The sequence below is a fragment of the Hibiscus syriacus genome, unplaced genomic scaffold, assembly GCF_006381635.1.
Source record: "Hibiscus syriacus cultivar Baekdansim isolate YM2019G1 unplaced genomic scaffold, ASM638163v2 tig00110410_pilon, whole genome shotgun sequence".
In the NCBI taxonomy this organism is placed as follows: domain Eukaryota; kingdom Viridiplantae; phylum Streptophyta; class Magnoliopsida; order Malvales; family Malvaceae; genus Hibiscus; species Hibiscus syriacus.
This window is the reverse complement of record NW_024062726.1, coordinates 542,376-565,971: the sequence shown is the minus strand read 5'-3', so window position 1 is coordinate 565,971 and position 23,596 is coordinate 542,376. Positions and strand designations below refer to the sequence as shown.

The 23,596-nt window shown below is 36.6% G+C and overlaps 1 protein-coding gene and 1 pseudogene across 1 annotated transcript; both read right to left on the bottom strand.

Moving 5' to 3' along the window:
- Positions 1-16,058: 16,058 nt before the first annotated feature.
- On the bottom strand, positions 16,059-18,156 carry LOC120124011 (annotated as a pseudogene).
- A 1,685-nt stretch (positions 18,157-19,841) lies between these two features.
- Positions 19,842-21,685, bottom strand: LOC120124012 (actin-depolymerizing factor 2-like). The gene is made up of 3 exons (XM_039142782.1): positions 21,580-21,685; positions 20,303-20,568; positions 19,842-20,209 (listed from the first exon to the last, which is right to left on the bottom strand). The coding sequence occupies exons 1-3, from the start codon at positions 21,580-21,582 to the stop codon at positions 20,059-20,061; spliced, it is 420 nt and encodes a 139-aa protein (XP_038998713.1). The 5' UTR covers positions 21,583-21,685; the 3' UTR covers positions 19,842-20,058.
- Between the last annotated feature and the right edge of the window lie 1,911 nt (positions 21,686-23,596).

The following is a 23,596-nucleotide window of genomic DNA, read 5'->3' as shown; positions in this document are numbered from 1 at the left end:
AAACCGAAAGATAATAAATTTTATAGTTTTCTGTCGTTCCTTTATTCACAATTACAGTACGGAGGAGAAGATATCGGAATTTGAACTCCGATCATTGAGGTGTTGGCGGGGAAGGGTTGGGATTTGGGCAGGAAACATGATTCGTAAGAACAGAAAACAAAGAAAAATCTACGGAGTGGAAGCCATAAGGAATAAAATAGCTCAAACCATTGGATTAGAGATGAAGCAGGAGAAGCGGCGCGGCAGAGAAGATAGGTTCGGGGAAGAAAACATATGGAAAAAAAGAGATAAATCGGTATTTTATACTGAATTATTTTGGATTTACAAAAAGACTTATGATTAATAATTTATCCTTAAAACAAAAGTGATCATTTGTGTAGTTTACCTTAAAATAAAATCTTAGTCCCTGAAGTCTCTAAAGTTTTGAAATTGAATTTTTTAGAGTTTAGTGATCAAAATAGAAGAGAATAAAATAGTTGAGTGATGAATGGTGTAATTTACCAATTTATAACCGCAGGAATTAACGAAATCGTTGGTCAATGACGAAAAACGTTGATCAAAGAGTCACATTAGGTTCTTTTTTCGAGTTAAATGATTACATTGATCCAAAAACTAGGATGAGGGTCACAATGATTTTTTTTGAAAAGTTCAAGGACCTTGCCTTTCTGCCTAAAAAAATTTGTGTAAGTTTTAGAAAAACTGGGAGAAAATGATACAAATGATTTTGATTTGAAGTAAGTTCAACTTTTTTTTTACAGTCGGTGAGTGTTGGCACAATTGGTTGAGATTCAAGAATTTGAGCTTGTAAGGAGGTTACATTCGAATCTATTATAATCTCTCTCGATGGACAATCTGTAAACTTCTATGTAAATCCCAATTGAGTCTAAGAGGTATACCATGACCATAGACTAGAGGAACCACCCTTGACCTATTTTTTTTGTAAAAAAAATAAAACCTAAAGTTTTTTACAAATTTATTCATATGATCTATATTTTGTGGCAATGTATAACCTTAGAAGTATTTAATATTTATACCTCAAAATCTTACATTTACATTATTCCTAAAGAGAATTTACAAATAAAAAAATTATAAAAAAATCTTACTAGATAGATTGTTTGTACAAATGAAAGTTGATTCACACTCGAAAATACTTAATATGAAATACAACAAGGATAATATGTGTTCAACGTAAGAAAGACTAAATGAGTTCAAATTTTAGCATTTTTTATTGTTTGGAATGACTTTCTTACTTATTATTGAGCGCTACAAGACATTCTTTTTTTATATGCTCTCAATACTTTCTAGCCTTTGAGATAGTTAGAGTAGCTTTGGAGAAGTTGAAAGTCTTAATTTTGGAACATTCTTCGGCCGCCGTGTCAATAAATGAAAACCCCACATTTACTTTTATCCGAACACCCATGTAGAAACTCGTGTTGGAATTGGTTCTTTCCTTGGCTTCTAAACTGTCGAGTCTCTTGAAAATATTTTGGGTGTTCCGGTCCTTCATGGAAGATATTTTATTCTTGAGAAAATGAGAAACAGACTTGGTAGTTGGACTGCTAAATCTCTTTGATTGGCCGGAATAATTACTGTATACTTCATGCAGACCTCCCTTTTCCCACACAGTTTTTGCAATAAAATCAAAAAGTTGATGCGACAATTTATATGGGGCTCTACGAATACCTCTTCTAAAGTCTCCCTTATTAATTGGGAATCTCTTTGTCGACCGATAGATCATGGGGACTCGGTACCCGGAAGACATGATTTCAATCTCGCTTTTATCTCTCGTCACCAAACTTGATTCTTTATGGGTCCGTATCCTCCGACAGAAGTACAAAATTGAGACTCTTTGTCCCGACACGGAACAACTGCTCTCCTTTGTGGAAAGCCATCACGATCTCCTGAGGTGATCTAAAAGCAAGTATTGCTTGGTCCATAGGCAATGGTTTTGTCGCAAATCCTTTTGATGGCATATGGATTCCCAATATCGGTCCGCTGAGGAACCACCTGATTGTCCCTAATAATGATATGCATATAGATCGTTTCTCTGATCTTGTTAATACCACTGGTAATTGAGATATTCGTTACGGAAGACAGTTATCGGATAGAACAAAATCGTAACTGATAATTTGAAAAAATAAAAAAGAATATAAAGAAGACACAAATTTTACGTGGAAAACCCCAAAATAATATAGGAAAAAAACCACGGGCAACAGTAGAAGAATTTCACTATGAAAAAATATGAATTACAACTTCTCTCGATCTACCAAAGAGAAAACAATGATAATTCTCTCTTGATAAAAAGGAGAAAACAACTCTCAAGAAACTCTCTAAATTCTTTAATATTGGTAGAAAACTAAAATAATTTGGGATGGTTTTGAAGCTAAATGAGTTAGAGTATTTATAGTTAAAACTTAAGGACTAATCTTGTAAATACCCTAAAGTATAATGACTAAATTGCAATTATACCATCTATTTTTTAATTCAACTTTCGGTGGAATTATATTTGTTTTCCACCTTTCGGTGCTTTTCCACCGAAAATACACAATTGTTGAATTGTTTGAAAGTGGCCAAGTTGGCCACTTGGTCAAACTTTGATTTTTCAACAATCTCTCACTTGAAGATTTGATTGGAACAATCATATCTTCACAACATTCTTTCTACCTTGTACCATCATGTTGCTTACGTCTCTGGCATGCCACAAGAGGATCGACACCAGGTAAATTTATCAGCATTGATTGCCTTCGTCATGAAATCTGCTATGTTGTCTTTGGTATAGATTTTCTACATATCTACCGTCCATTCTTCCACCTTTTCACGAATAAAATGGTATTGAACTCGTATTTGCTTTGTCATTGAATGAAATGTTGGATTCCTTGCTAAATGCAAGGCGCTTTGACTGTCACAAAACAAAGAGACATACTCTTGATTGTGCCCAAGCTCCTCCAATAGCATCTTCAACCAAATTACTTCTTTACTGGCTTGTGTAGCTGCTACATATTCTGCCTCTGTTGTGGATGTAGCCATAACTGACTGCAATTTTGAAACCCAGCTTACAGCTCCACCAATAATTTTGAACACATATCCTGTAGTAGATTTACTTTTATCCAAATCCCCTGCATATTCAGAATCTACATACACATTGATTAATAAGTTTGATCCTCCATAACATAATGTAACATTTGAGGTCCCTTTGATGTATCTCAGGATCCTCTTTACTGTATTCCAATGCTCTTTGCCTAGATTCGTCATGTACCGACTAACCACTCCCACTGCTTGTGCAATGTCTGGTCTTATGCATATCATAGCGAACATTAAACTTCCCACTGCCGATATATACGACACTAGAGATATCTTCATCCTCTCTTCTTCACTGCTAGGACTCATACTGGAGGATAATTTGAAGTTAATAGGAAGAGGGGTAGAAATTGGCTTACAATCTTGCATATTGAATCGTGACAAGATCTTCTTCAAGTAATTCTTTTGTGAAAGCCAAATATTCCTATTACTTCTGTCTCGGTGAATTTGTATCCCTAGAATCTTGTTTGCTGATCCTAAGTCCTTCATTTCAAATTACCTAGCTAGTTGTGCCTTCAATTCTTTAATATAATCTTTGTTGGGTCCTGCAACCAACATGTCATCCACATACAACAACAATATAACAAAATCGTTATCACCAAACCTCTTGAAATAAGCACAAGGGTATGCGTTAAGTCTGTTGTATCCAAGGCACATAATGAAGGAATCAAATCTCTTATACCAACACCTCGGCGCATGCTTTAGACAGTACAAAGATTTGTTCAACCTGCAAACCAATTTCTTCTTTTCGTCTTCTTCAAAACCTTCAGGCTGGAGCATATAAATCTCTTCTTCAAGATTTTCATGAAGAAAAGTTGTTTTAACATCTAACTGCTCTAGATGTAAGTTCAATGTAGCACACATTGCCAAGACTACTCGAATTGTTGTTAGTCGAACCACAGGAGAAAAGATTTCATTAAAATAAATATCTTCTTTTTGAGCATATCCTTTAACCACCAGTCTTGCATGATACCTCTCCACTTGATCATCAGCATTTCGCTTGATTTTGAACCATTTGTTATCAATTGACTTCCTTCCTTGTGGTAGTGGCACAAGGTCCCATGTATTATTTTTATGAAGGGCTTCAATTTCTTCTTGCATCGCCATCATCCACAGTGAAGCATCTGAGTTGTTTATTGCCTCCTGATATGTTGATGGCTCACCGTCCTCTGTTAAAAGACATTATGTAATATTTCCTTCTATAACATAATCTGAGTGCCAATTGGGATGTCTTCTCACTCGATCTGATTGACGAGTTGTTGGAGCTTCAGAACTCTCTGGTTCTTGTTCATCATGTGCTAGTTCTGCTTCAGAAGAATCTCCTTGTTCAACCTCCTTTTTCACATATATTTGTGTAGTCTCTGACTTTTCAGCGCTATCATCGTCTTCTTTTCTTTGTAGTTTATCTTCTACAAAGATAACATCCCTATTGATGATCACTTTGCGGGCAGTGCGATCCCACAAGCATACCCCTTTACTGATACATGCACCACAAAACCTAAAGCTAAGGATGATGAATTTACTATACCAATTGCCCCTATCACACGAGGCCAGACCACATTTCTTAAAGACAAGCTTCAAATCGCAGTTCAAGCGTTCATCCGTAAGGGTCTAATAGCAGCAGATTTGCAACAACGTTTTGAAGGGGATCCAGTTGTTGTCCGGTCAACATGTATTATGGAGATACAAGAGTTTGTCCCATATCTTTCCAACGGTTCTTGAATTGCATCAATCTGATATCGGGAACTCAAGATATGGCCATTTTACTGAAGGTAGTGCATGCATGAAATCCTATACGGGATTAATACGTGATTTTGTAAATATTACGAATTTTCAATATTTATATTGATTATTTGTAATATAATTTAATATAGGATGATCAATTATCTTTTAGGATCAGATTTATTATTTTATTAGGAATTAAGGTTGAGTTAAAACAATATTTTTATTTATTATTATTTTATTAGGAATTAGAGTTAAAACATGTTTAGTTTATTATTATTTTATTCTCTAGTTATTTAGGACCTTTAGGATTCAGCCCCTATATAAAGGAGGCTTCATTCAACTTTGTAAATCAGATTTCTTTGATTAATAATACAACGAGAGTTCGTTTTTGCAAGTGTTGATTGCGTGCCTTCGAAGCTTCTTCTCCTGGAGTTCTTTCAAGTTCTTGTGAGGGAGATTAATCTTCACACTCCAATTTGCCTTTTCATTATGACTAGGAGGTTGGTTAGAGCCATATTATCGTGTTTGCCTTTTCATTGCGACTAGGAGGGCTCGATAGGACATTATCCATCGATTTTCCACATATCCATCCACGCCATCAATCATCTTTACCGTTCACTTTCATAATGGAGATCTTTTGATTTCTTGGTTATTTTTCTTTATTTTCAATTCCTTTATCTTTTATTTATCTTGTTTTAATCTTATTTCTTATCTTGTTTTCAGCACACACAAAAAACCCTAAAGAACCCTAGCTATTGCCGCTACCTTCCCCATTCATCTCTTATTGTTCTTCATCGAGTCTAGATCTTTTCTAGGTTTGATTCTTCAACAAGAGCAACGTTCATCAATCCGCCACCGCTTCCCTATCAATTGGTATCATATTTGGGCCAATTCTTGGAAAGAAACAAGCAATCTTGCTTGTTCTTGCACACAAAACCGTCAAGGTATCCCAACGGAGCTAGTCTAGAGAATATTCATCGTTTCAGGTTCTTTTTATTTAATTTTAATTTAGATTCAAATCCTTCTTGTTAGTTTGCTATTTAAAAAAAAATAAAAACAAAAAAGGCAAAAAAAAAGGCAAAAAAAACAAAAAAAGCCAAAAAATTTCAAAACAAAATTGCAAACGAAGGTATTTAGGGCTGATTTTCTCTAGATATCATATTCATCCTAATATAAATATCCAGTCCAAAATTCACCCAAATCGGAGTTCATTAGAGCCTTCAAATACATTCTTCAAGTTTTATCGGCAGATTCGGTCTAGGATCTTGTCGAATTTCTTGAAAATTCTACAGGAGGAATTTCGTGGTGAAAATTTCCAGATTGCAACTTAATATATTGAAGATCATTTACACAAAAAATCAGAATATTTGGAGATCAATAACACCTTTGAACAAAGCGATCAAGAACAACAGATTGTTTGAGGACTCATCGTTCAACAGAGTCCACTGGATACTACTGAAGGTATTTGGTTCTGAAATTTTACAGGTGATTTCTTGACGCATCGAAAGACATTCAAGAATTTTCCCAAAATTTCGGACATCGGTAACCCCCTAAAAAATGTTGCTCAAGTTGATCCAGCGTTTTCCAGGGTTTTGGGTTGGTTCTTTTTTTTTCTTTGACTCTTACTGCTTTATGTTCTTTTGCATTATCTAACACATTATCTTTCTTGTGTTAGTAGGACTAAAGAGTTTGCATACTTCTTCCTTCTTTGCATTCTCGTTCTCTTGGAGTGTAACCCTTATTTGGCCTCTTAGAACTTTTATGTTTTTTCTTATCGCCTTTGCTAGTAATCAAACTCTAATACGAACTGTGGAAGACTACTTGGTAAAGTGAGTTTTAAAGAGTACAAGATCGGCTTACTTGCCTCTCGTTGTGTTACTTTCTTGGAGTGACTTGTGAGGTTTCTTGCTTTGTTGAATTTACTTCCTTTTATTTTTTTTACTTTAAAATCTTCTTTTCAGTGTTATAATTGCAGGATGGGCGACAATAACAATGAGACACTTACGACTATCTTAGCCGCACTTGAACGACTCACAACTCAATTTGATCAACTTAACAATGCCTTGAGAGAACGACAAGAACTACAACTGGATCTACTAAACCATAATCCAAGGTCAAACAATGCTGAACTTTTGGCCCCTAAGACAGCACAACCACGTTTTCAAACACCCGAACTCTTTGCAAAACCAAAGTTCACGATCCCGTCTTTTAAAAGAGACTACGATCCAGACAAGTACATCGATTGGGAAGGAAAAGTTGATCTCATGTTCGCATACCATGACTGCCCCCAAACTAAACAAGTTCCCCTCATTACTTTGGAATTCGAAGGATATGCTCACACTTGGTGGATGCAAACAAGGAAAAAGATTGAAAACTTCCAAATTCAACCAATCACTTCTTAGACCGAACTCAAACATGTCATGAGGAACCGATTCCTACCGACACATTATACACGAGAAGTTAAACAACGACTACAACAACTTCGACAAAGTAGAAGTTCAGTTTAAGATTACTATAAGGAGATGCAATCCTTACTCAATAGGGCTAACATAACCGAAGAAGAAGAAGACACCATGTCAAGATTCGTTGTCGGCTTAAACCCAAACATCACTGATCTTCTTGATCTCCGTGGGTATGAAAACCTTGAAGATACACTAAAGAAAGCAATGACAATCGAAGCAAAACTCAAAAAGAGATTTCGATTCAGAGAACAATACCAAGGTACTTCATTATCTCACCAAGGTAATCCTTCAATTCCTTCCACATCTTCTACTACATCTTCTCAAAAAAGGTCTAGAGAGGACAAGCCCGATAAGGAGAAACAACGACCAGTAAAGAATGACACACTTTCAGCCTCTAAAGACGATACCCGAGCAAGAGACATCAAGTGTTTTAAATGCTTACGAAAAGGCCATATTAGCCGTAATTGCCCAAAAACGAGGACCCTAACCATACTAGGTGATGGATCTTACAATTCTGACTCCGATGATGACATCCCCAACATTCCAACACATGTCGAAGCCAAAGAATATAGTGATGACTATGGAAGCGATGAGTACAATGGTACAATCTTGGTGATCCGCCATACCTTGAACATCCAAGCATTCGACGAGTCTGACATACAACGTTCCAACATCTTCCACACACACTGCCTAATCAAGGAACAACCATTCTCCATCATCATTGACAATGGTAGTTGTGTCAAAGTCATTAGCTCCAACGTTGTTGAATCACTCAAACTTCCTTACCAACGACATCCTAAACCTTATTGCTTACAATGGCTTAATGAGAGTGCCGAGATGAAGGTGGTTAAACAATGTCTCGTTAATATCAAGATGGGAAAGTATTGTGACGACGTATGGTGTGATGTAATTCCGATGCAAGCATCTCACATCCTCCTAGGACGTCCTTGGCAATACGACAACGACGTCACATATTATGGCCGGAAGAACACTTACACAAATTCAATAAAAGGTAAATTGTTCCGACTTAACCCTCTACCCCCAAAGAGATTCTCATAGATCAACAACGAATTCTCAAGGAGACAGGGAACTTAAAACAAAAGGCAAAAGAGGTCACAACCGATAAAAGCCAAACAAATGACCCACGGGTGGTGAGTGACCCTCAATGTGAAAATAAAAGAGTGTCTCAAAACATTTATGTGAGTGAAAAAGACTTGAGAGAGACCCTTTTTTCAAAATAGGCCGTGCATTCTAGTCCGTTTCAAGGACTCCGCTTTATCAACTATCACTAAAATCACAAATTTGCCTAGTGTATTTTCTTCTCTATTGCAGGAGTTTCAAGATGTCTTAAGTAACCCACTGGATGGTTTACCACCTACAATAGGAATCGAACATCAAATCGACTTCATCCCTGGATCAACTATACCAAACCTCCCCGCTTACCGATGCAATCCTGAGGAAACGAAGTAATTGGAACGACAAATATATTCATTGTTACAAAAAGGACACATTCGTGAGAGTCTTAGTCCTTGTGCGGTTCCCGTCATCCTAGTTCCAAAGAAAGATGACACATTCTGAATATGTGTAGATTGTCGACCTATCAATCGAATAACAATCAAGTATAGGCATCATATTCCACGTCTAGATGATATGTTGGATAAACTACATGGTGCAAGTATCTTCACCAAAATTGACTTGAAGAGTGGTTACCATCAAATTCGAATGAAAGAAGGTGATGAATGGAAAACAACATTCAAGACAAAGTTCGGCTTGTATTAATGGCTTGTTATGCCCTTTGGACTCACAAACGCTCCAAGCACCTTCATGAGATTAATGAATCACGTTCTTAAGGAGTTCATAGGTAAATTTGTTGTCGTTTACTTTGATGACATCCTTATATACTCATCTTCTCTTGATTCTCATGTCATTCACGTTCGAATGGTTCTCGAAGTTCTTCGACGAGAACATTTATATGCTAACATGGATAAGTGTGTGTTTTGCAGTGATAAGCTTATGTTTTTAGGCTTTATAGTTAGTGTACAGGGTATCCATGTAGATAAAGAGAATGTCAAGGCAATTCAAGAATGGCCCACGCCTACTTCTATCACCGAGGTAAGATCTTTTCATGGTTTGGCAAGTTTCTACCGTCGCTTTGTCAAAGATTTCTCAATCATTGCTTCACCATTAACCGAGATCATCAAAAAGTTAGTTGAATTCAAATGGGGACCACTACAACAAAAAGCTGTTGAACTTCTTAAAGATAAGTTATGTTCTGCCCCTATTCTTCGTCTTCCCAATTTTTCTAACACCTTTGAGCTAGAATATGATGCTTCAAGCATAGGCATTTGTGTCGTCCTCATGCAAGAAAGACAACATATCGCTTACTTTAGTGAAAAGTTAAAAAGTGCACAATTGAACTACTCTACCTACGACAAGGAACTTCTTTCACTCGTCCGAGCACTCGAAGTGTGGTAACACTATATTCTCCCTAAAGAGTTTGTTATTCACACGGACCATGAATCACTCAAATGGTTAAATGGACAAGGTAAATTAAACAAACGACATGCTCGATGGGTTGAGTTCATTGAATCTTTTCCTTACATCATCAAATACAAACAAGGGAAAGATAACATCGTAGCTGATGCATTATCTCGACGATACACACTTATCACTCAAATGCATGCTACTGTTCTTGGTTTTGCACATATCAAATAACTTTATCCTAACGATCCAGATTTTTTTGAGATTTATAAACAATGTGTAAAAGGTGCTTTTAACAAGTTTTATCTTGTAGATGGCTTTCTTTTTCGCATGAACATGTTGTGTATACCACAAGGCTCTTTGCAAGAGTTCTTAGTTCATGAGTCACATGCCGGAGGACGCATGGGACACTTCGGTGTTCATAAAACACTCGATATGGTCATGGAACACTTCTTTTGGCTGCACATGCGTAAAAAAGTGGAAAAGATTTGTGTATCATGCATCACGTGCAAACAAGCAAAGTCAAAGGTAAATCCTAATTATTTGTACACGCCTTTACCGATTTCTTCTTCTCCTTGAATCAATTTATCGATGGATTTTATACTTGGTTTACCCCGCACTAAGAAAAGACGAGATAATATTTTTGTGGTTGTGGACAGATTCTCAAAGATGACACACTTTATTCCTTGCCATAAAACGGATGATTCCACACATATTGCTGATTTATTCTTTCGAGAAATAGTCCACCTTCATGGTATTCCTCGTACCATTGTGTCCGATCGTGACACTAAGTTCATAAGCCACTTTTGGAAGGTATTATGGACAAACCGATCGTGACACTAACTTCTCTATTCCACTTCTTGTCATCCTCAAACCGATGGATAAACAGAAGTAATAAATCAGATTCTAGGATCTTTGCTAAGAACGGTGGTAGGTAAGAATACTCGTAATTGGGAAGAATGTTTACCTTTTTTTGAGTTTGCTTATAATCGATCCATTCACTCTACAACAAGTTATTCGAAATAGTTTATGGTTTTAACCCATTAACTACTTTGGATCTTATTCCCTTACCTTTAGATCAAATTGCCAGTTTAGATGGTGAAAAGAAGGTTGCCCTTGTCAAAGACATTCACTCCAAAGCTAAACTCAAGATAGAGAAAACCTACGAGGCAATTGTAAATCGAGTTAACAAGGGCCGACGACATGTCACCTTTGAACCATGAGATTGGGTATGGGTTCACATGAGAAAAGAAAGATTCCCGACACAAAGGAAATCCAAGCTAGACCCACGAGGCGATGGCCCATTCCAAGTCCTTGAACGAATCAATGACAATGCCTACTGCATTGATCTTCCCGATGAGTATAACGTGAGTGCATCCTTTAATGTTTCTGACTTATCTCCTTTTTGATATTTTAGATTCGTGGACGAATCCTTTTAAGGAAGGGGGAGATGATACATGCACCACAGAACCTAAAGCTAAGGATGATGAATTTACTATACCAATTGGCCCTATCACACGAGGCCGGACCAAACTTCTTAAAGACAAGCTTCAAATCGCAGTTCAAGCATTCATTCGTAAGGGTCTAATAGCAGCATATTTGCAACAACGTTTTGAAGGGGATCCAGTTGTTATCCGGTCAACATGAATTCTGAAGATACAACTTTATGTCCCTTATCTTTCCAACGGTTCTTGAATCGCATCAATCTGATATCGGGAACTCAAGATATGGCCATTTTACTGAAGGTGGTACATGCAGGAAATCCTATACGAGATTTATACTTGATTTTGTAAATATTACGAATTTTCAATATTTATATTGATTATTTGTAATATAATTTAATATAGGATGATCAATTATCTTTTAGGATCAGATTTATTATTTTATTAGGAATTAAGGTTGGGTTAAAATAATATTTTTAGTTATTATTATTTTATTAGGAATTAGAGTTAAAACATGTTTAGTTTATTATTATTTTATTCTCTAGTTATTTAGAACCTTTAGGATTCAGCCCCTATATAAAGGAGGCTTCATTCAACTTTGTAAATTAGATTTCTTTGATTAATAATACAACGAGAGTTCGTTTTAGCAAGTGTTGATTGCCTTGTGCCTTCGAAGCTTCTTCTCCTGGAGTTCATTCAAGTTCTTTTGAGGGAGATTAATCTTCACACTCCAATTTACCTTTTCATTGCGACTATGAGGGTTGGTTAGAGCCATATTATCGTGTTTACCTTTTCATTGCGACTAAGAGGGCTCGATAGGACATTATCCATTGATTTTCCATATATCCATCCATGCCATCAATCATCTTTACCGTTCACTTTCATAAGGGAGATCTTTTGATTTCTTGGTTATTTTTCTTTATTTTCAATTCCTTTATCTTTTATTTATCTTGTTTTAATCTTATTTCTTATCTTGTTTCCAGTACAAAAAAGAAACCCTAAAAAACCCTAGCTATTACCGCTACCTTCCCCATTCATCCCTTATTATTCTTCATCGAGTCTAGATCTTTTCTAGGTTTGATTCTTCAACAAGAGCAACGTTCATCAATCCGCCACCGCTCCCCTATCATTTACACCATCAGCATACCCCAAGAATTTGCATTTCCTGGATTTTGGATCCAACTTTGAAATTTCTTAGGAGTTGTACATCACGTACACAATACTTCCAAATACATGGAGGTTTGAATAATCAGCTGGTTTACCAGTCTACATCTCCATTGGTGTCTTTAGCTTTATTGTAGCTGATGAAGCTCAATTCACCAAATAACAGGCGGTATTGACTGCTTCTGCCAAAATGATTTTTCTAGGCATGCAACCCCCAACATTGCTCTTGTTCTTTCTAACAAGGTTCTGTTCATCCGCTCTGCCACTCCATTTTGTTGAGGAGTGTTCGCCCACTGTGAACTGTCTTTTGATGCATTCTTTCCTGCAAAATTCATCAAATTCTTCACTTGTGTATTCTCCTCCATTATCTTCTCTAAAATACTTGATCTTATTTCCAGAATCAAGTTCCACCAGCGCTTTGAAGTTTTTGAAAATTGAAAACACGTCTGACTTCTTTTTAATAGGGTATACCCAACATTTTCTGGAGTAGTCATCAATAAATGAGAGAAAGTATTTTGATCCACTTAGGGATGTAAATGGTGCTTGTCATACGTCAGAGTGAACCAATTCTAGAACACTTTTGCCTCTAGAATTTGACGTGTTGAATTTCAACCGATGTTGCTTACTTGTTATACAATGCTCACACAAAGTAAGTGATACCTTTGTTAAGCCTGGAAGTAGCTTTTGCTCCACAAGGACTTTCATTCCTTGTTCTGACATATGTCCAAGTTTCTGATGCCATAACATTACAGAATCTGAACTACATGAGGTAACAAAGGCTTCTACTTCTAGCAAAATCTCCCCCTTCATCATGTACAAGTTTGCTGCTATCTTTTCATCTTTCAACACCACAAGCGCTCCACGGAACACCTTCATGATTCCTTTCTGCATTTCAATCTTGCTTGTATTATTATCCAACAATCAGTAGGATAATAAATTTTTCTTCAGGCCTTTCACATGTCGTACATCTCAAACAACTTTAATTGTTTAGTCATATAACTTCAATTTGATGGTTCCAACGCCAACGATCTTTAAGGCATGACCATTGCAACTATACATAGATCCTCCTGAGACATGTTCATAATGATAGAACCATTCTCTTCTTGAGGTCATGTGATATGTTGCTCCCGAATTAATGATCCATATATCTGCAAATCGTTTTCTACCTTCCACGGTGGTTGACGCTTCACAACATAGAGCATCTCCATCATCTGAAGTGTTTGTTGTATTGCCTTGTGGATTGGAGTTTTTACCTAGACTCCAACAATCCTTCTTCAAGCGACCATTCTTTCCACAGTTGTAGCACTTTAAATTCTTTTTGCTTCTTGAATTTGATATACCATGTTTGTGACTGTTGCTTTGGCCACGTTCTGTTTATCTCCCTATCATCGTTGTCAACGCTTCTGCTTGTTGCAGATTAACTTGTCTGTCTTCCTTGTTCTTGCGCCGATTTTCTTCTTGTAGAATAGCAACTGCAACGTCATCAAAGACTAGACTGGTGATATTACTGTTTGTCAAGTTAATGATGAGTTGATCATACAAATCAGGTAGACTTTGAAGTAGAAGTTCATCCTGTTCTTGTTCTCCTATTGTACATCTTAAGGATGTAAGTTGAGAAAATAAAGTGTTCAATGTGTTTAAATGTTCCGTCACTGAAATAGATTCTGGAGTGTTACTCCAGAAAAATCTATCATTTACATCCCTCTGGTCAGGGCTTTTGACACTGATAATGTGAGAGAGAGCTTCAGTCGTAAAGATTGAGGAAAATAAAGTGTTCAGGGCTTTTTGCACTGATAATGTGAGAGAGTTATTGTACATCTTGTCCTTTATAAATGTACATGTTTCGTGCTCCTCATATAGACCAAATATTGATGCCACCTAGAGTATGCTTGCTTTTGTTATTTGTTGTAAAAAGCCCCAAAAGCATTCTATGAAATCAATTTAGTTTGTTGATGAATTCCAATTAAGCTCCTAAAACTAATTTGATTTTTGTATCACTTGTCTTGTGTTTCTTGTATGATCATGCCACATTTGTCTGATTTCATGGGTTAGGATGTGAAGGAAGAAGTTTAGTGGCCCATCATTCTTGTTTTAGCAGATTACTTCTTCTGGTGGTGTATCTATTATACGGTTTCCACAAATTATTTTTCTGGATTTTAACGGTCACCCTCGTGCTTATGTGATTCGTTGCATCATGTTTTAATGTACGATTAATTATGGGTTCTAGGGAACTCGTCCTATGAAGCTTAGCTAATGGTTGGATAGTTAGGAGCTTACTAGCTCGTGCATGCATTCTGATTTATTTGTGTTTATGTGATTCGTTGCATCCTGTTTTAATGTACGATTAATTATGGGTTCTAGGGAACTCGTCCTATGAAGCTTAGCTAATGGTTGGATAGTTAGGAGCTTACTAGCTCGTGCATGCATTCCGATTTATTTGTGTTAACAAATCTGTTGTGTATGTTCGTTTGAATTTTCTAAATATTTTGTTTTTTCGCATATTTTGACTACACTGAGCTCTATAGCACACCCCCTTTATCTATCATTTTCATATATATTAGGATATTAGGACCAGATCGACATCAAGAGGATCAGAGTCTCAGATTTAAATTACTCTTTGATAAATTATTTTATAATAAATTGATAATAATTGTATAAATCATTTGAAATTTTGATTTCATATAGTTAAAAATTTCTAAATTGATTTTCTAATCTTTTCGATGATCAATGTAATCTTCAGGATTCGATCATAAAGTCTAAGTCAGGTTTATAGAGTTATATTTAATGATATTATAGTTAACAATTCAACCTTTGGATTGTGAAGCCCACTAAAATCATATGATATGTGATTGATAAATAAAAATAATTTGTAAATCTGATTTGAAAATTGATAAAAAAAATTCTTTTTAACTAGTTTTATGTCACAAATATTTTGAAATTTTATGGAAATATAATACACGTTAGTGATCCTAGCGTACCACAATTGACCAATTAGATTGCTTGAACATTCTGCAGCCGTTGATGAGAATTTAACGACGGTGCAAACCCGACACAAAATAGTGGCACGGATCCCACCCATTAGCCGTTGGATATCTCCAACCAATAAAATCAAAAGCCACGGATTCTAATATTTAACGTCGATAAAGTTTCAATCCAACGGTATACATCTCTCTTTTTGCAACAACAACAACAACAAAACCCTATTCCCATATGTAATGAGATAAGGGAAAGGTAGGATAGTAGGCATACATCTCAATAGCGGTGTCTGAATAATTACTTTGAGCTTCAACCATCATTTGAACATCATCATTGTTCGAAAGTTCGAACGCTGTATAAGTTAATGGCAACAATATTGTTGGAAATCTGTACTGCAACGACGACATTCTTCTATTACTTCCAACATGAATCTTCCTCGAAATCTTCGTTATCAGCTCTTCAAGAATTATGTTTCTCTTGAATGATATTTTAGCACGCTCAATTGATATGAAAATAACGCCGGTTTCATCTTCTCGAATTTCACCATCATAATAAACAATAGCTGAAAGTCGCGTCATTCTTTGAGTTTAAAAGTGCGGCAATATTATATCTGCAAAAAAAAATAACTGAAACAAACCTGATTAAATAAATTATATATGAACGAAAATATAACACAATAAATTTTTTACACATCAACGTAAATAATTTAAATAATATAATATTATATTATTACCTGCACCGCAAAACTATTTCGACGTATGCTCCCGCTTTTCAATTTTACAAACATAAGAATTAATTGAAAATAATTAGTATAATATTTTTTTTTCAAATAATGATAATAAACAATAAGTATAATTAAAAAATTATAAAAAAATTACCTTATAACGAAAAATCGCACGAACTTCTAAATCAAATATGAGAAGATTTCCTAAATTATTACTCGTTGACGGAATTGTTGTATTAATTTATAAGTTGAGAGGAGAGATGTGAGAAACTTAACCGGCGGAGGAATGTATTTATAACCATATAAAGCGTGGTACATGTACCGCGCTATATGTAATTATTCATAAAAGATATAGCGCGGACCAGAGACCGCGTTAAATATAATTCTGGTATAGCGCAGCCGCGCTCTAGCCCTACGTGGCGTATAGCGCGGCCCCTGATCCGCGATATACCCCTACGTGGCGTATAACGCGGCCCCTGATCCGCGCTATACCCCTACGTGGCGTATAGCGCGGATCAGTGGGCGCGCTATACACACATGTAACCCATGTTAGCGTATAGCGCGGTACAGGGAGCGCGTTATACCCCACGTGGCGCCAAATCAGCATATAGCGCGGGGCAAGGGGCGCGCTTTACTACTACGGGTGTTAGATCAGAAAATATAATCTGACCGATATTATATTAGTAAATATACCGATCACCAATGATTTTTCGAGAAAAACACCTAAAATTTGTCGGAGGGAGGGTCAGTCTACATCGGTATAAAATTATACAGAGAAAGAAAATCAACATTTATCAGTGCAAGAAACCAAAATAATAGAAGGAAAACCCGAAAATACCTTGGAGGAGGACTCCTTTCTTCCTGATTGGACAACGTTTGCATCAGAGTGAGCTGGGGAAGATATATTCCCAAACCCCTGCATCAAACACATAAATTCAACCAGTAAACTATCAACATTATAGAAAAAAAGTACGATATCTAACTATTTTGGATTAGAAAATTAAATTCATATATTAATTTAAAAAAGAAAATAAGTTTAAATACTTAATTAGAAAAAAATAGATACTAAATTAAATCTTAGAACAAAATTCAAACAACAAAATATATATTAATGCAAAGGAAAAAGAAAAAAAAAAGAATGAATGAGATGGATACAATGGGTTAACCTGAGACTTAAGAGAGAGGATATCCCCATGAGACTTGTTTTCTTACGGATAGGCTTAGTAGTAGATCCAATTCCTACAAATTTCCCTCGATACGAAGGTGGTGGTGGCTTTTCCGACATCAATTCTGTATCCTTATCCGCCTCAACTTGAATATCCTCCGACGATTTTGATCTCACCGGACCAGCTCTCCGACAACAGCACTTGTTCTCCACTCTAAAATCATTCAACGTTTGATTCCTTCTCAAATCTCTCGAACCTCTACTCTCTCCGTTATCATTCCCGTTACTACCGCTCAACGGCGGCTTTCTATTACCGCCGTCTCCGTTGACACTCTCTTTCACATCAGGCGGATCCTGCCAAGGGCGGCCTTCGGCTAGTGCTTGAATACGATGGCGATAAACACTGGCGGCATTTGAATTGTACTTGGTAACGATGTCGGTTTCTTTAGGAATCCCGTACTGAGCTAAAAAGGCATTGAACCGCTCATTACCGCCGGATTCCATTTTCTTGATATGGATCTCGGACCATGAATCCATGCTAACGGAACGGACGAATGAGATGTGTACACCTAAGCCGCGGTGCTTGCCGGAGCATTCTAAGCACATGAAAATACCGTACGAAACTGAAGCCCAAGCGGGGTTTCTTCCGTCACAATCGACGCAAGTTTTGTTACCCGGCTGTGATTGAAGTACGTCTAATCGTTTCGTTGCCGCCATAGTTGTTAGGACCGGATCCGAAATCAAATTCGGAGAAATAGAAAGAAAGGATCAAAGAAATGGATGCAAAAAGGAGAATGGAAGAGGATTAGTGTAAGGCTGAGATTCGTTTGAGGAGCGTGAGAACCATATTTAGGGGGAACGGTGGTGGACGACGAGTTCTGTGTTGAAATTAACAAATTTGGTGGGGAAATTATGTGTTTTCGTATTTTTAACAAGACGCGCGTGGTTCGTGTGTCGATCGTTTTCCTTGCCTCTTTGGCGGGTGCCGGTCTGTGCAGCAATAGGACCGTATTTAATACTTTATAAAATAAGGGCTAACATATAATTTAGGGTAAATTATACAGTTGGTCACTAATGTTTAAGGTAGTTTTTATTTTTCAATGATATTTTAAAAGTTGCAAATCGATTATTAAGGTTATCAATTGATTACAAATTGATTATTTAATGTTAAGGTACGTTAATAGGCATGACAGAAAGCATACCTGACACGTTAAGTGCTTACATAAACTTGGTTGATTAAGTTGACTGCCACGTTGGAAACTTAAATATATGATCACCTCTTTTCTCCTTTAATATTTAACCAAATCCCAAACTTAAAATTAGGATTTAATCCAATCCCCAAATAGCCATGGAGTTCGTTGATTGCTTTAGGGAAAACAGGGTTGTCTAATTCTTTCTCTTGTAAAAGACTTTGCGATTCATGAATCGATAGGCATAACTAGCGTCGCCATTGTTGATGCTAACAGTGTGAAACAACCTGTCGCTGTCAAACAAGTGGTGGCCAGCAACATGCTCGAATAAAAGATAAGCTCCGTTCTGTAGATAAACACGATTTATAAAAGAAGGGATAGTATCGTCAACGGGAAGAGAACGTTTAACCAACTGTTACAGGACGAGATCGAAGTTTCCAGTGATTTGAACGCGTAGGTCGGCGGTTTTAGGGAGTGAGTGTTGAAGCAGGGTGAAGCCACACGATCTTACCAGATTTTGGTCATCACCACTGTCTAGAAATTTCAGAAAGGTCAATTGCAGGAGTTTTCAATCCTTAGCAGGATTGCAGGTTAAAGTTTTTCAAAATTTTTGGGTTTTTTAAAATATAATTTTAATTTTTTTATTTCAAATAAAATTCTTCATATTATCAGAACGTGACATATGTTCTTTAACGATAGAAGTTAACTGCCATTACGATTGAGACACCTAAAGTGGTAATATTTGTAATGTTAGACATCTTGATAAATCGAAAAAAGTTTAAGCATCTATTTGAAAAAATATTATAGTTTAGATACTTATTTTCTAATTTATCTTTATTTTATATGATATTGTTGAAGTTCTTTAGAAGGTTTGAATGCCTGTTGATGTATAATCGGGCTTCAATACTAGAAGTGAGAGGCTGTCTTGTTTCTTGGACAAAGATTGAAGCTCTTTTGTGGTTTCTCTTAAATGCATCTGAACTCCGTCTTACATTAACATATAATTGATAAACCTATGTTGATTTTTTAATACATAGTTAAGTTCCAAAAATTATCAACTGTTAATAAGTAGGATTTTATCAATGGACCTAATTTCCCAAAATTAAAAATAAGACAACCCAATTTCAATTATTTGATGACAAACATTGTCTATAAAAAGTAGAATTACCGATGTGGACACTAATAATTAAAAGCAATAATACAAACAATCAATGTGAAACTCAAGAATTCCGTGTACTGACAGCACATCAAACTATGAACTTAGCCTCATGATAATCGAATAAAGACGCTTTATTATGCAAATGCAGAACTTGTACGCAAGGACCATAATCGGTTGACACTCCGAAACAAGCAAGGAAGGGCCAATACTTAAAAATACTTGTAAATGAAATAAAGATGTAACAGATCCTTGCACATTAGCTTTGACGATAATAGATTACACAAAGGCACCCAAATTTGAGGTTCTATAGAAAACAAGACACATACCCAGAAGCACAGGTTTTTTCTTGGAGACAAATAAAAACCCACTGGCAAAACTCGGAAATCGGCAACCCTAATTATCCAAGTTTCACCAGTCCACAACTTATAAACATTTCAATCAAGTAAAGATAGCAGGAAGATGTCCCCATTGCACAGCCTGAAAAGTCGATTTTCAGTTAGCTCGGCTTTTGATGACATCGATGTCCATCTCAGTTGGATCTGTTGCTTGCAATTCTACCTGAATTCCATCAAGTTCCCTCTTGAATCTGTCTTTGGAGCTGGCATATATCATCTTGTTCCTCACCCTTGATGTATCAGGAGACCTTCACAAGACAAAAACATGATATGCACGAAAGGCAACAATGAAATATGCCGGGCAGTAAAGATAATTCAGGCGATTAAGAAACTTGCATTACCATGCAATGAAAAATATCCTGCTCTTTGGGACACCCTCTGGTGTTAGAAATTCAAAATCATACACAGCATATCGACATTCGTCAGGAGGAAGGCTTTTCGTGAAATCATCATAGTTCTCAGTTGGCTCACCTAGCTTCTCCACAATAACTTGCTTCTGCTTCTCCTCAATTTTGTAAACAATGAAGCGGTAGGTTCTTTTTGCCTTGAGCTCCAGAAACTTCAACTTGCACTCATCGTGCACAGCCATTCCTGATGCAGCGTTGGCCTAAAATGGAGCAATATCACATGACAAAACATCAATTATCAGGAAAGCCCAATGTTTCATTATATAAATAGAATGAACCAGCATATTCTACTTTTATCCAGATAGGGAAAGGGGAACCACAAAAGGTGCTAATCAATTTGTCCCCTACCCTATACCATCAATATTTGGCCCTATCAAAGCGGAGGGTATCAAAAAAGAACAAAACTCAATACTCAGAAACCCTTTACAGTCGGTTCTAACTTGATCTATTTCAGCTACCACCTATGTTGAGAAAAAAAATTGTTTCGATAACATAGCCTTCAAATCTGCTACGGGAAATTATTAAATTATAAGTACAATTGTAAAAGTACATTTTGGCCCCAAAAATTCAAATCCAATTTAGTCCCCTATAATAGTTTGCTGGCTTCTGCCCGGATATAGCAGACATTAGTTCACGCACTACCTAGAGAATACTAAAAAAAATGGAGCTTGGCAATGAACCGTCAATGTTTAAAGCAAACGGCAGAGAAAGAGGTCGAAAATCCAAATTAAAGGTTAAGACAGATAGAATCGACATATCAATAAATATATCAAGCAAGAAAAAAACAGTTGAAAATCAACTAAACGTATTAGATTAAAATCAAATCCAGCATGATCAAGCGGCAAAAGTTACTAGAGTCAAAGATAGGTACAGTCCACCTAATCCATAGATGCAAAACCAGGCCATAAAAATCCACATCATCAAAGCACACTACAGATTCGAAACCCTAGGATTTAGAAACCCGAAAAAATAACAGATAAAATCAGTCGATGGATGAGAGTTTTCCTCCAAACATTTCAAGCACGAAAGCTTGAAAAAAGAGATCATCAATCAGCCGACAAAAAACGCCAGATTCAGTAAAGAAAAATCAACAACGAGTGACGATCCAAAAGGATTACTAATAAACTACGAAATCAAATATTCAAATTAAATTAAAGGACTAAATATTTTAAAAAAATAAAAATAAAATAAAATAGCAGCTGAAACATTACCATCTTGCGAGGAAAAGGATCGAGATCGACGGAGTATGAAATGGATGAGAAAATATAGAGAAAGAAAATTCTCTCCGATGACCAGATGTGATGTTAAAGGTCCTTTTATTTCGGTGACCCTGCCCCAGCGGAGAATTAATACCCTGCTTTTCTCGTACGCTAAATTATCGTGCGAGACATTCCGTCCTCTAATAAAATGCTGCCACGTCGTGATTCACTGGATATTTACAACCTCGGCGGCTTCATCAGTTTACTCGGCTGGAGTTTGCAACTTTTTGCCGCTTCTTGGTTTTTCACAATTTAATCAAAATTAAACATCACTACATTGCTGCTAGTGGGATGGAGTTTGGACCTATAAAATGAGTTTGGATTAAGGATAGAGAAAATAACTTCAGTGATCAAAAATCTCATATAATATACGATTTTAACCAATTTTTTTCAGATTTGTCAAAATGACCAACAAAATCGCAATGCGATCGCTAATTCGCAACGCGATCTCCATTATCGCAAATTCGCGTTGCATTTTCGCAATGCGATAGTTGAAAATCGCGTTGCGATGGTCTACAGTATCGTTGCGATTTTCCCAATTCGCAATGCGAATAAGTAAATCGCAACGCGAATTGGGAAATTCGCAATGCGAATAAGTAAATCGCAACGCGAATTGGGAAAATCGCAATGCGATACTGACTATCGTAATGCGATAATAAAAAATCGCAACGAGATACTTACTTTCGCAACACGATACTGACTTTCGCAACGCGATTTACTTAGCGCCATTCGTATTAACGCGTATTTTTTTTTCAAATTCCAAACACGTATTTTTTCTTAATAAATCGGAAAATGAACCGTCCACATTAATCGCAACTCATAACCTCAAACCCAAAAACACAACACTCAGTCCCATCTCCATCTCTCACTCTTTACGGCGAAATCCGTCCCCATCTCCGAAGATTTCCGTCCCCATCGCCGGCGAAATCCCTCACAACCATTCACAGTCAAAAATCCCTCACAATCATTCAGAAATGGAAAATCAACCTCCGAGGGTTAGTTTTTTTTATTTTTATTTTGAAATTTTTGCATTATTTTAGGTTTTTCATATTGAGATTGATGATAAGTTTACTGGTAATTTCAATAATAGATTAACCATTTCACTTAGATTTCTTATTAAATTCATTCGATTGCTGCCAATACTGCTAAACTGTTTAGCCTGTGAAGTTAGTATTTGTCTTTGTTTTGTCTTTTGGTTGAAGTAATGCAGAAGAAGAATAGTTTCGAGAATGAGAATCGCAACGCGGAAATGACTATCGCAACGAGATAATCGCAACGCGAAATGAAAATCGCAACGCGAAACCAAAATCGCATTGCGATTTTCATTTCGCGTTGCGATTTTCATTTCGCGTTGCGATTTTAATTTCGCGGTTGCGATTTTCATTTCGCGTTGCGATTGTCTGGTCGCGATAGTCATTTCGCGTTGCGATTCTCTCGTTGCGATAGTCATTTCCGCGTTGCGATTCTCATTATCTCGTTGCGATTTTCATTTCAACCAAAAGACAGAAACAGTGTTGCAAATTTTAGTTTCAAGAATAAACTACTATTTATGTTTATTGTTTTGTTTTTGGTATATCTTGACAGTGTAATTTTTGGTATATCTAACTTGGTATGTTTATTGTTTTTTTGTAGAAATTTTTTTCGGCTTCATTGACATTAAGGAATAAAGTTAGCCTAGCCACTACAATTGCTTCGAAGCTTTCATCTGCACAAAGAAAATTGTTTGAAGAAACCTGCTTCGGGCCATGGCTGAGAGTACAACATCCGGGTGGAGATGCTAGTTTGACCCATTTGTGGCTTCAGACCATGACTAGCGATCTACCCGACAGTATACAACGTGGTGAGGAAGAGATATGGTTTCATTTTCCACCGGCGTATACTTGTTTTGGGCGGAAGGAGTTCTGCTTAATCACTGGTCTACGATTCGGACACGATGATGTAGGCCGGTACACTCGTCATATCACCCGCC

What these genes read in the sequence shown, in the direction of transcription:
- LOC120124012 (XM_039142782.1), bottom strand. An exon ending in AGGATATTTTTCATTGCATG is followed by an intron (nt 20,210 to 20,302) that starts GTAATGCAAGTT and finishes TGTCTTGTGAAG; the next exon opens with GTCTCCTGATACATCAAGGG.